This window comes from Fukomys damarensis, unplaced genomic scaffold (genome assembly GCF_012274545.1).
Source record: "Fukomys damarensis isolate Sample0158 unplaced genomic scaffold, DMR_v1.0_HiC HiC_scaffold_10, whole genome shotgun sequence".
Lineage (NCBI taxonomy): Eukaryota > Metazoa > Chordata > Mammalia > Rodentia > Bathyergidae > Fukomys > Fukomys damarensis.
Window position 1 is genome coordinate 18,109,462 of NW_022900922.1, and position 13,208 is coordinate 18,122,669.

At 47.2% G+C, this 13,208-nt stretch overlaps 1 protein-coding gene across 9 annotated transcripts in view; it reads left to right on the top strand.

Moving 5' to 3' along the window:
- Positions 1–13,208, top strand: part of Ripor2 (RHO family interacting cell polarization regulator 2) — a 126,087-nt gene that overhangs the window by 67,641 nt on the left and 45,238 nt on the right. For 6 of the 9 annotated variants that reach the window (XM_033761887.1, XM_033761891.1, XM_033761890.1 and 3 more), the window contains exons 9-13: positions 5,512–5,555; positions 6,585–6,710; positions 6,886–7,034; positions 8,921–9,050; positions 9,434–9,583. In XM_033761887.1, coding sequence (XP_033617778.1) covers positions 5,512–5,555; positions 6,585–6,710; positions 6,886–7,034; positions 8,921–9,050; positions 9,434–9,583 — 599 coding nt within the window. The remainder of the gene's footprint in view (positions 1–5,511; positions 5,556–6,584; positions 6,711–6,885; positions 7,035–8,920; positions 9,051–9,433; positions 9,584–13,208) is intronic. The other 3 variants (XM_033761888.1, XM_033761892.1, XM_033761895.1) reach the window with 1 other exon arrangement.

The following is a 13,208-nucleotide window of genomic DNA, read 5'->3' on the forward strand; positions in this document are numbered from 1 at the left end:
GGGCTCCTGTTTCTCCCCCTCATTGTAGAATGCGTCACTTTCCAGGGGAGTGATAAGGTCTCCATTTCACAGATGGGAATGACTTTTCCCAGAAGTTGGTGTCAAACTTGAACTGAATTCTAGGGCTCTTGGTGCCCAGTCCCACCCCAGCCAGCCCCACATTAAGAAAATGTTTCAGCAGCCCAGCAGACCCTGGCAGGATGGCTTCACACAGCCACTTCTGAAGTGGGCAGGGGCAAGGGGCTGCCCACCTACCTTGGCTAAGCTGGGGCCCTGCCCTAGTGGCTGTAGCGCCTGTCGAGGTGGGCCAGGGCTGCCGCCCCTCTGGACCCCCACCTCTTTCACTTTCTTCCCTTGTCTGCTTCCTTGTCTTCCCCTGAATTCAGGGTCTCAGGGAGGGGGGACCCTAAATGGATTCTCCTTTTTCACTGATGGACTTCCGTCACCTCCATTTGCCTAGTCTAACAAAAAAATTCAGAAACTACTGATGTGCTGCCTTTTGAGGATACCATCCCTGGGAGATATCCTTTCTCCCTCCTGAAAGGGGGAAAGGAAGACCCTGTGGCTGCCAAGAAATCCCAGATCTTTGCCATTAGCTGCCTCCTTCTCTCTTAGTCATTCTGGTAAAAACAACCTCCCCCAACATACACACAGGCAAACTGAGGCTGTTTCACAACACTCTCAGACCTGTTAGGCCTGACTTCCTCCTACCACCCTTCTACGCTTCCGTTTTTGCCCCCAGCCCACACACAGGACAGCTGGGGGAGGGCAGGACAGGAACAGCGGTAAAGACAGGGAATCGGCGCTGCCTGAGCACCTGTCCAGCCTGGCATGGGGGCCACCTCCTAATGACAGCTGGGCCTTGGATTCCACTCAGCCTGCTGGAGAAGGTGGACATACATGGGGGGATCAAACAATATGTGGAGTGTTTGAGAGTTTGTTATAGTCAAAGACACATTCTCAATAATTAATTCCCCTCTAAACATTCTCCTCACTTCAGTCACACCCATCCCAGCACTCTTGCCACTTTCTGAAGTGGTCCTAGAAGTCCTCTTTCGTGGTGTCTTTACAAGGTGTGATTTAAAAAATATAATAAATGTGGCTTCCTAGTGCCATTCAGTGGAAAGACAGGCTGATAAAAACATGGCGGTGTGTCCTTATCCATCTTGTTCACCACTGGATCGGTCACCCTGAGACTTCTGGATGTTCCCCTAAGTCAAAAAGACCATGGAAAGTGAATGTTTGGAATGGATTCGGGACACTGAGGCAGCCACAACAGTGCAACTAAAGACACACAAAAAAGTACTTCCGGAGCCGCTCCAGAAAGTAGCAAGGATGATGGGATAAGCGGATTGGAAGAGAAGAGGAGTATTTTGAGGGGGATACATGTGTCTTACTATAATATTTTTTTTATTTCAACATTCACCATATTTTTCAGTCAGAGCTGGTGTGAGCCAATGTATCCTAAGTAAATGGACTCAGTGACCTCCTGTACCAATAGCAAGACCAGGCAGCTGTAAAAGCCTGAAGGGAGAGGAGGAAGCTGCCACTCACTGTCAGAGGGCAGTGAGCAGGAAGGAGGGAGGCCTCCCAGTGTACACTGAGAACCGCTGGGCCAGAGTAGGGTTCGCGAGAGGGGGAGCAACGCTGCTGAGTAGACTGGTGCGGCAAAGTGTTTGTGGGAGATGAGAGGTGGAAAGTTGTCTCTGAGTTGTTTCTGAGGAGCCAGGAATGCTTGCTAGAGAGAGCTTTGGAGCTGCGGCTGTGAAGCAGGAAGGAGCTTGAGAGATATGGTCCTTTAGGGAAAACTGGCTTTCTTCCCAATTATTACTTCACTCAAATGCATGTGTAGGTGCAGCAGTTCATGCTGGCCCTGGTTTGGGGCAATTCAGTCCTACAGTCAACTAGAAAGCCTGCGTTATGTATGTCCAGGCAATGGATAGGAAGGCCTGTAACCAGAGTCCCCCACTGTCAGCTAGCTGGGATTGAACTGCAGACCTTGCACTTGTGAGGCAGGCAGTGGAACCACTGAGCTAAATCCCTGGCCCACTTAGCTCTTTTCCTTAGAGCAGGAAGTGATGCTTAGAAAGGAAAATCGTGGTAGAACTGGAAGTTGGGGTGGAAAACATTCTTCTGGCAGACAGTGTCTGAGTGCAGGAAGGCACGGGTAAGGACTGCATGTACAGCTCTGGGTCTCCAGTTGACGTGGGGAGAAGCCATTCTGTCAGCAGAGGTTGTCAGAGGGTGCACCATGGATACAAGATGGCTGCCCCATAGCATCCCTCAGAGGTAACCCCTGAGTACGGCTTTGAGTGATCACCGTGAAAACTTCCTCAAACAGCAGAAGGCAGCAAACCTTGAGAAAAATGCTTGCTTCTCCTCACTGCTGAAATGCCAGCAAGCCGTAGAGCAGAGCATGAAAGAACCCGCCAGGCCTCAAAGACTGGCTGTAGCTGCCATCACTCACGCTGACTCTGGCCTGGACCAGGAGCTGATTCACAGCTCTCAGAACCCTGTACCAGAGCGGGTTCTGCCGAGCTGGTGCCATTTTGCTGCATTGCTGCTTATTATAATCAGAGAATCCAAGATGCTACTACAAATGATTCCAAGCACTTCAATAATACTCAGAAGCTCAAAAACTCCCTAGCATATACCTTTTTTTCATCCAGTTAAGTTCTTCAGATATGAAATCTCTGATAATTTTGAAAGAGGGAAAGAAAAAAAATCCTTCAAACCACACCCCACTCCTTGTCTAGCAATGATACCAGATCAGTTTCTTTTTAGCCAGGCTTCCACTGTAATTACACAGGTAAACAGGCAATGGATTAATCCTAAACTAATCTACAGGTCTTTAAAGAGGACTTTAGATTTGATTAGAATTAACGTGTCAAGCTTCGGATTTATAAAAGCCAGCCAATTACGCTTTCTTTCAGAAGTACTTTTTTAAAAGACTAAATGTTCCAGAACTCAGTGAAAATGGGTTTAATTCTGCTCTTATTTCAGTAAGTCCCCTTAAGTGGCTTGTTAAGTTGCAATTACGAGAGAACGCTGTTCCTAAATGGACAGGCTGGTGGGCAGAAGGCGTGTCGAGCTGGTGATGTGCTGTCACCTACTGGCCACCAGTGGTAATGGCAAGTGCCTTTGGCCCCGCCCTGGCCTTCACCCCAGCCGTCAGCCAGGTGGGAGGCGGATTGTTCATTTAAGTGTCACAGTGCATTAATGGGGCTATCCATAGAAGCCACCCCATCATCAAGCCACACTGTGTGACACCATCACCATCATCTTTACGTGAGTAAAGTCATGTTTCGTATAAAAACAGCCGAGAACTCAAAGATCATAAATGGCCACTTGCAGAGGCGGAGGAGTCAGGGACCAGCTTGTCCTTTGGATGTGGTTATGTGGAGGAATCCAAGAGACACAGAGCAGTTTTTGTACCTGCTAACCCAACTCATTTCCTCCCACGCTGCCTCTACCAAATCCCTGGGCAAACAGGATTGTTTGTGTCTTCTTGAATCTCTACTTTAACATTTTGAAAGTAATACCTCATCATTTTTTAAAACACCGAAAAATGCACTGCCAAAATGAAAATCACACAGAATGGCTCTACCCAGTGTAACCTCTGTTAAAGTCATCCTAAATAGCCAACCAGTCTTTACTGTGTTTGTGCCGCCTGCCAACATATTATGATCTTTTTACATTCTTTTTTCTTTTTTATTACATTTTAATTACATGATCGTTTAAAAACACCAATAGAAATTACAACTTAATGTCAAATTTCAACTTTCTCTGCAATTCCACCTTGCCAAGATGGTTATTTTTTAGCAGTTAGGCAGGTTTATTTTTTAGACTTGTTCCTGTGGATACATTTATATATAGTTAAGAGTATACTCTACATAAGGTCTTGTGCCTGCCTTGTTTTTTCAAACAGTACATTATAAATACAGTTTTTCATTAAAAGTTCACATTTGTGTTTAATTTTTTTTTAAATCAGAGTCTTACCCTGTAATTCTGGCTGGTCTTAATCTCACTATGTAGCTAGCCCAGGCTGGCCTCAAACTCATGGTGATCCTCCTGTTTCAGCCTCCTGAGTTCTGGGGTTACAGATATGTGCCATCGCACCTGGCCCTGTTTTAAATTTTTAACTGGAATTTTATCGTAGAATTTTTTTATTAGAAAGTCAAAAGGTGATAAAGATTTCCCCATGTTCATATTAAATTTGTTCAGTTCCTTGATTAAATCCTTCAACCTCCAGGTCCCTATGAATGTAAAAGGCTTTGCTTTGTGATTGGCACAGAAACAACCCAATAAAGCCAGGTTAAATTAAGATGGATAAATACAGATTAAATTAAGATTAATTACAGTTGAGCCTTGGAGGAAGAGCCAGGCTCCCTGCTTCAGGATGTGTATGTGTAACATCCATGCTGTCTTTCCACACAGTGAGCCTTACAAAATGACTCTTGAAGGGCCGGGGTGAGGCTCAGTGGTAGAGTGCTTGCCCTGTGTGCGTGAGGTCCTGGGCTCCATCCCCAGCACGCACAAAAAGCAGTGACTGGGCGCACACACGCCCTCGTTCATCCAGGTGCTGCCTGTGCCCCAGGGTCCTCCTTGAACTGCGTTGCGATTTCTGCTTGCAGATGCTACTTGCTTCCCTAAATGAGAGGCGGTATGTGTGCGCGTGTGTGTGTCTCTTAATTATAATTATGCAAGGAGCACATTCTGTCTGCTAAAGACACAAAATGCAGAAGAAGACGAAGACTGCTGTCCCCTCCTTGATGAAAATCAGTGTGCTGCGTCTCGTTGCACGGGACACATCTGTTAAGTGAATCACACGCTGCACACCCCTGGATGTATAATCATCACCTCATACTAAGCACCTTCTGCGTGCCAGATACCATCCACTGTCCCTAAATCAGTTCATAAGGGGGATGTTGTTGTCCCCATTGTTAGATGGAGATGCTGGGCTGAGGACGTCATCTAGAGGGGCCTCTGGCGGGTGGAACAGAAAGGCTCAGCTTTCACTCCATCTTCTGCCTACTGGTCTTCATCTGCTCCATTCCCATGGGCTTTAACCATATTTTGTTCTATACTGTGGGTATCTGTGAAATCTCCCTCAATTTCTAAATTGTTAACCCCTCTGCCTAGCGTAGACCCTGGCTCTGTGGCTCCCAGTAAATGTCTTCAGAAAGGAAGGGACTGATCAAAGCCGCAGTTCCTGAGCTGTCCCAGTGTTAGCCACATAGTTCACCTGCTAAAGGTACACGGAGCTCTGGCCCCCACCGAGCAGCCCGCCGTGCTGCAGACAGCCCCGCCATCGCCATCGCCCATCTGGGAAAGAACGTCCTCTGCAGCCGGCAGAGATGCTGTCCCCACAGCGTCGCGGATGACCCTCGAAACCATTATCTGAGTTTCCCACAAAGGCTAATGCTTCACTGGAATTCTTCAAATGGGCCAGGGTGGGCCTCTGCAGAGGGTGGTGTGCTCAGCGTCTCATGTCCAACTGCTTGTTTGCAGGTCTGGCTGGCTTTGCGCGCCTCTGCCCTGGAGATCAATATGAGGTAAGTGCTGTGTGGCCCAAGGTGTTGGGAATGAGGACTTGGAGGGCAGTTGTCACTGTCTTGCTTCTTAAAGTGCCTTTTCTATCAAAGACATCTTAAGCCAATGAGAAAGCCTGGAGTTTGGTGGAAGACCTCCCTCTAACCTGCATCTAGATTCCGCTGTTTCGACATCTGCACAGTCGCTTTATGACAATGATTGCCATCATGTTGCTATTTTGCCAAACCATGTGCGAGTGCGATGCAGATGCTGTGACCTTCATTCCCAAGTTCTCCTCCCAACCATGCATGGGTCTTCCCTCTCGGAGACTTCACACGCTTCCCCACTGGCACATTTAGCACTGGGGCTCCAGGCTACGGCATTAGACACAGTCCACAGGCACACTTTGCCCAGTGTCCCCGATTTGTACTTTACAGTAGAATGTTTTGATCCAATCCAGGATCACAACTGATCCTTAGTACTGCGTCCAATGAACAATAATATGTAGATCATTCCCTATTCAAATGTACTCCATGAAGTCACAAAGGCCTTTTGTCTTTCCCTCTTCAAAAGGTACCTTGTGTAATCATCCCGTCCATCTCTTCCACGCCCCCTGTCATCCTCAAGGCTGTCTGACCAAGGAGACCCAGACCACTAGGAGGGGTCAGTCCTTCATCCTGAGGGAGGCTGGTTTCATTCCTCACATCTGACTGCTACGTAGAATTTAGTGCTGGTTTCCTGCCTCTCTCAGTGGCCGGGGTCTGTGAAGATTGGGTTCCCATGGCACTCCTACCGTGTAGGACTAACGAGAGAGACATGTTCAGCGCATGAGCAGAAAGGCCCGGTGTGATGACTGTGCCCTGGCAAAACCCTCCAGGGTTCCTTCTTAAACCTCTCCCAACTCACTGCGCCCTGCCACAAACCCAGAACAGGACGGACGTGTGGGGTGATGACGAAGAGAGGGAGGAGCAGCTGCTGCCTCTCTGGGGCTATGTGACCTGGGACTTGGGAAGGGGAGGTGGGACGTGAGGGCTGTCCACTCTCTCCTCCAGATTTTCATGAAGTACGGCAGGCAGAGGTGGAAGCTGAAAGGCAAAATAGAAGTCAACGGCAAGCAGAGCTGGGACGGAGAAGAGACAGTTTTCCTGCCGCTGATCGTTGGGCTCATTTCCATCAAGGTACAGTGTTGTTGCTGCCTCTTGTTGCCTTTCTGGGCATGGTAGCCAATGACCCAGGGGCAGAGGGACCGCATGATGGGCTTTTGAACCTCCACCTCTGACCTCAGGTGTGACTCTGAAAGTGCCCAACTGGCCAAGAAAGAAAAAGACCAGAATCGCCTCCTTTCTCCACCAGGTCACAGAGCTGAAGGGGCTGGCGACTCACATCCTGGTGGGCAGTGTGACTTGCGAGACCAAAGAGCTGTTTGCAGCCCGCCCGCAGGTGGTGGCAGTTGACATCAACGACCTTGGCACCATCAAACTGAACCTGGAAATCACCTGGTAGTAAGTGGTCCTTGTCACATTCCTGGCATACTAATGTGTGCAGCGGGCTGGTGTCCTCACAGCTGGGGCCTGGCCATTGGCTTGGCCTGGGGGTTGTCCCAGCTGCAGGGTGTCAGGCCACACCTGACCTGTGGCACCACCCTCTTGGCCCCAGAGTCTATGAAGCAAACTTGCCGGGTGATACCACGTATGCACAGGACAAAGTAGGAGACTCAGGGCTCACCTACTCTTCTGTTTTCTGCTTTCAAGTATATTACTCTCCCTCCTCTCTCTCTCTCTCATATATATATATATGAGAAATATGTCCCTCAAGTAAATTAAAGAAAATGACTGTCTCATATGACATATTTTACTCTCAGAAAGATACTGCTTCTCACTGTGGTGCTTTAATCGCTTATTCCTCCTTATCTCATATATTTCACACTGATCCAGAAAATTGCAAAACATCCTTAGCTTTTCTGTGCTCTAGACTGAAATGTGCTATTTCCAAAGACCAAAAGATTATCTTTTTGTATGAACTGAAAACAGATTTCCAAAGTCACCCTGTGGGAAAGATTCATGATGAGTCAGCCCTGGCAGCTCATGACACTTGATATTATGACTTTGGTAAGGAATTACTGAGTAAATGTGACACATTGATATCCACATCCAAGGCCTCCATTTTAAATGTGAGTCGGGTGTGGAAGCGGCAAAGGCTCTGTCTTAGTTATTTTCTTGTTGCTAGGACAAAATACCCAATACCCAATGTTAAAAAATGAAAAGTTTATTTTAATTTGTAGAAGTTTCAGTCCATAGCCAGCTGCCTCCAAGGTAGGGCAGCATGGGAGAGGAGAAACAGTCCATGACAAGGGAGGCAGGAGGCAGCAGCATCAAGCCTCCCTTTCCCTTTTTATTCCATCCAGGCTACAAGCCTATTGGTTGTTGCCACTCACACCCAGTGTGGGTCTTCCTTCTTCAGTAAATCCATCATCAGCACCCATAATTATACTAGGTCCAGGATAGCACACCCATGATTCGGTCACTCCCAAAAGCCCCTCCTATGAGCACATGTAGCTTTGGCAGAGGACATCTAGATACAAGCCATAATAAGCCCTATCACCTTGTCATTGGCATACTGTCAGCACTTTGCCTGGCCCTGGCAAGGTCATTCTTCTTCTTGAATCTTTTACTAAGATGCTATCAGCAGCCAGGTATCATGGTACACACCTGTAAAACCAGCACTCTGGGAGGCTGAGGCAGGAAGATTGCAAGATACAACCTAGCCTGGGCAATTTAGTGACTTAGCAAAACCCTGTCTTTTTTTTTTTTTTTTTTTTAAAGAGAGTTGTGGCTGAGGGTGTAGCTCAATGTGAAGTCCCTGGGATAAGTACTCAGTACTGTACAGAAATACATTCAATGAAAGATGTTATCAGCCTCCATGTGAATAGACTATTACCCTCCATCAGGCAGGAGGCCCTGTCAACTGAAATGAATGGGATGCTATTTTAGAAGAATCTGCTAATCACTTGTATTGTTTGAATGTCAAGCCCAACAAAGCTCAAATAATTTTTACAGACTTCCAACATCTTGTGATGTCAGAGCAAGCATCGCTATGTTTATATTTCTAACATTCACCAGAATGTAGACATGTCTAGGTATAGGGATAGATTGTGCTTAAAGCTGCAATAATCTGTGGTCCCTTGGATGGGTCTGGATTCAGGCTTCTGTTCCACTGTCTTTTCTCTTGTTTTATTTTCTGACAAACCAATTTAACCAAAACCCACCCAATTCCTACTGGTTTACATGGACTTTAGCACAATTTGGTGCTTTTTTGGTCTGTGGTCAGCAGTCTGGTGATTATAGGGGATACTAACAGATGCTACACCTGGGGGCCTATTGTTTTGCAGTCCATTTGACGTGGAGGACATGACCCCATCCTCAGGTGCTGGGAACAAGGCAGTGGCACTCCAGAGGAGGATGTCCATGTACAGCCAGGGCACGCCGGACACGCCCACCTTCAAAGACCATGCATTCTTTGTAAGTTCACCATGACTTCCAGGGTGGATACAATAAGCCCGAGCTAGAGGGTGTGTCCTGCATTTGAGATGCTTTACAGCCAAGGTGAAGGTTTCTCCAGAACTCCTAATATTGTAGTAGGATTCTCAAAGATTGTCCTAATCCAGTGGTGACCCAGGGAGCCAGCACTCCAGAGGCCAGCCATGCATCTGCAAGGAAACCTCCTCTGTCTCTCCTCTGCCCTCACCCTGCTGTTCCTGTTACTGTGTAATAACAAATATTCTCTAAGATTAGCCTTTTCAAGAAGTGGGTATAAGTAAGGGCCTCCTCATTTGCATGGACATGTAAAACTTGATAACCTGATTCTTTCCACTAACTCCCTCATCTTACCTTGCCTTCTGAAGAGATGGTTGCTTCCTTCACCAGACAAGCCAACACGGCTGTCTGTCTTGAGTGCCCTGCGAGACACTGTCTTTGCCAAGCCGCACGGCGGCCGCTCTGTCGGTGACCTGTCCTCCCTTGGCCTGAGCCCCAGGGCCGTGCTAGAGTTCTATGTGAGTGTGGCCTGCCCGTGTGATGTGCTTGACTCCAGGGCCTGGTAGCATGCTTGCTTCAGCATGTCTCTTCCTTGCTTGACTTCTCTGTCCTGCTCTCTGGGTAGTGGTGGCCCCTCTTCTGTCCCTTGGGAGGGAGCTTGGCTGTGCATACCCCTTCTGTGGCTTTCTCTTCTAACCAGCCTTGTTTTTGTGCCGTGGTTCTTTTTCTTCACTGTGCCAAGATATCCATGGTAACAAGATTTTTTGTTTTTAAAAGACAGTTATCCTTGAGAACAAAGGAGATTTAATTTCAGAAGGTAACTAGTTTATTGCCAATATCAGCCTTTCAAAAACTGGTGTTCAGGTGGAGGACATTCTGGCGGCAACATTCGTCACCCCACTAATCGCCAGGGTTGATTCAGCTATCTGGCTGGCTAGGTGGGTGTCCCCTTCCTCCCTCATCACTCAATGTGCCTCCCTCCCAAAGCTGCATGCTCGGTCAAGAGGACGACCACCCCCATAGAGGAGGACCGTTTCCTCAGTCAAGGGTATACGAGTAGCTGCGCTCCCCTGCTAGAACCTCCAAACAAGCTCTCAGAAACTGGTGTTCAAGAGACTCAGAAGAATTAAACCAATTTCACTAGAGCTGTTTCTCTTTTTTAAAAAAAAGGTTGTAAGTCTTAGTTTACTGTACCCTTATTGATTCTCTAATGCCTTAGTAAAATAAACCCTATAACTTCTAGGAATACATCGATGTATTTATATGAATTATACATGATGTCAAAAGAAAACACACACATTTATGCACACATATATGGAGTATTCTGCTATTCTCAGACTCATAAATGTCACATTTGAATATTCTGAAAGGAAAAGGTTGAAAGTCTTCTAGTTAATGATAATAATAGTTGCATCTTATTCACTAAATTAAAGCTAAACTCTAGTGGAGTTTCAAGGGAAAATTGGAGAACCATTTGGGGAAAAATGCTTGAAAACATATACTGAAAATCAATAGAGCTAGTACAGTGGTAAACTAACTTGTAACTAACAATGCATTCGTGCTCCTATGCTATAAGCTAGAGGGCTATGGAGGAGAATTGGTAGAGGTCGAATAGCATATTTAAATAAGAACACAATCAGAAAAAGCTTGGTGGGCCTTTTGGGAGAACACAAAAAGACCCCTGAGCAGCCGCTGCTATCTTCCCACAGCCTGCCCCTCCAGGCCCACCTTCAGCCTCCTGCTTCACCCCCTGATCACCCCACAGTCCCCCGAATGTGACGCATCCTTTCAGAGTCTCCTATCTTTGCATACATCTTTCCTTGCAGAATGTGTTTTGGCTGGGGTGTGTCTCAGTGGCAGAGCAGTTGCCCAGTATGTGCAAATCCTGAGTTCCATCCCCAGCATTGCAGAGAAAATAATAAAGGTACAGCACGCTTCTTCTTCCTTTTTCTGTCCCCTGCCCCCGGCCACCATCCCCCAAGATTGGATTATAGGACCACCTCTTTCTCAGGAGCGTCTGTCCCCTTTCTGGGACTCTTATCCATGAAAATTATACTTGAGTCCCAACAGGCATTCTGTCAACCAAGGTAAAGAGCAAAGAATAATTATGTTTATTTGAGGTTTACTAGGAACACAATACCTAGATAAAGAATTCAAGCAGACTTGAAAATGTCCAAGGTCCTATGAGATGGTGGCTGTTTCTACACTTTAGACTGTAAGAGGTGTTATCTACATGTGCTGTGTGTCCAGAATTATGCTGGGTGCTATGAAGGTCAAACGGAGTAGTAGGAAATGGATTGCACAGTGTCAGGAAGCAAAGAAAATGGCCTCACGTGCTGTCACAAAGGCTCATGGTTTCATGCCAGAACTTTGCAGCTGGGCCAGTCCACAAGGTCGGCACATACAGGTGGAAGGGTACAGACAGCACCGTTTAGGTCCCCATGCACGGGTGGGAGCTGGTGTCACGGGGCTGCCTTCTAAATGGCCTGAGCCCATCCTGCTCTGCTTTGACTTTCTTCCTTGACAATTCCCTTGTGCTGCTTCTTCCTGTTGATGGCTTTGTCCCCTCAGTAGACTCCAAGCCTCCTTGGGCAGGCATCTCGACTTAGTCCTGCTCAGTGCTTGCCGCATGAAAGGAGATGCTAATTGGTTTTAGGGTTGTAGGACTGAGAACATGGATGAGAGCCTGCGCTACCCAGGTCTCCCCACAGCCCTGCCTGCCGCTCTCCCGGGGCCCCCGTGAGCTGTATGGGCAGATGCCTGGCCCAGGCTGGGCAAGGTGACTAGGAGAAGCCCAGGGTGCGGTGCAAAGCCTGAGGCAGCTCCATGGAGAAAGACTCCAGTCCTTCCTCCATCTGTTCCCCACAAAAAAGTGTCCCCACAGACAGAGGGAGCAAAAGGAGCCCCAGAAGCATCCCCACTCCAAGACTTTAAGGAGCACAGTGCATGGTCACTGATAAGTAACAGTCTCAGCACAGGAAGGGTGAGAGAGCTGGGCATGGGATGCATACCTGCAATCCCAGAAATCTGGGGAGGTGAGGCAGGAGACTAGCAAGTGTGAGCCCAGCCCAGGCAACTTAGTCCAGTCTTGAAGATAAAAATGAATAAATAAAAAGGGGTGAGGATGTAGCTCAAGGTAAAGGCCCTAGGTTCAATCCCCAGTACCGAAAAAACAACAAAGGTGAATAAACTCAGCCACAGAGTGTCCTTGAGTGTCCAGGGCCATGTCATCGTGCCTCCAGCCAGACTGGAGTGGGCAGTTTGGGTGGAATTAATGCCTGTACTGCGATCCAGTGGCTGAAACTCCAGCAGCACCAGGACCCATGACACCACAGGAGGAGACAGGGAGTCTCTGTCCTTCTGCCTCTCCTCTTTCACTTGCTGGAATGTTTTGTTCCCTGGGTTCATTTCTAGCGCACTTGTGAAAATTCGTGATGTTATATATAATTAAAATAGGCATTCGCTTGATACTCACTGTTTGTAGTTGTCCCTGGGTATCTGTAGGGGGTTAAACCCAAGTGTTTAAGGCCCTTGCACACAGTGGGTAGGGTTTGCATATAACCCACACACATCCTCCATATTCGGAAGTCAATCCTGCTCTCTGTAATACCAAACAGTGTGCATGCTGGGTAAACCCTTACTGCACTATATTGTCTAGGGAGTAAGAAGGAAAATAAAACCTTGCACCGGTGCACTCCAGACTTTTTCCCATGGGGTTTTGGTCTACATTTGCTTGAATCTGTAGATGTTGAATCCTCAGGTACAGAGGACTGACTATACTTTAAAAATCTGATCTGGAATGTAGCAAAATTAGCAATCTTGAAGGGTTAAGTTCAAATAACCAGAAATCCTTTTCCTGAGAGGAACATCTGACGTTTAGGCACCACACGTGGACCACAGTGCAAGGGAAGCTGACTTGGAAATTGCATTGCTAGGGGAAAGGAAAGAAGGGAAAGGAAAAAAATGGAAAGAAAGTCTTTGTAAATAGGGAGGGGTGGAGGGGTATGGGAGGGCAGGGGAATGGGGTAAAAATAAGAACCAAGATACATCATGTAAAGGTACAAATCCCAATGATGAGTGTCATCATATTGTATACCTAAAATGTACCAATAAACTTCATGAAGCAAAAAAAAAAAAAAAAAA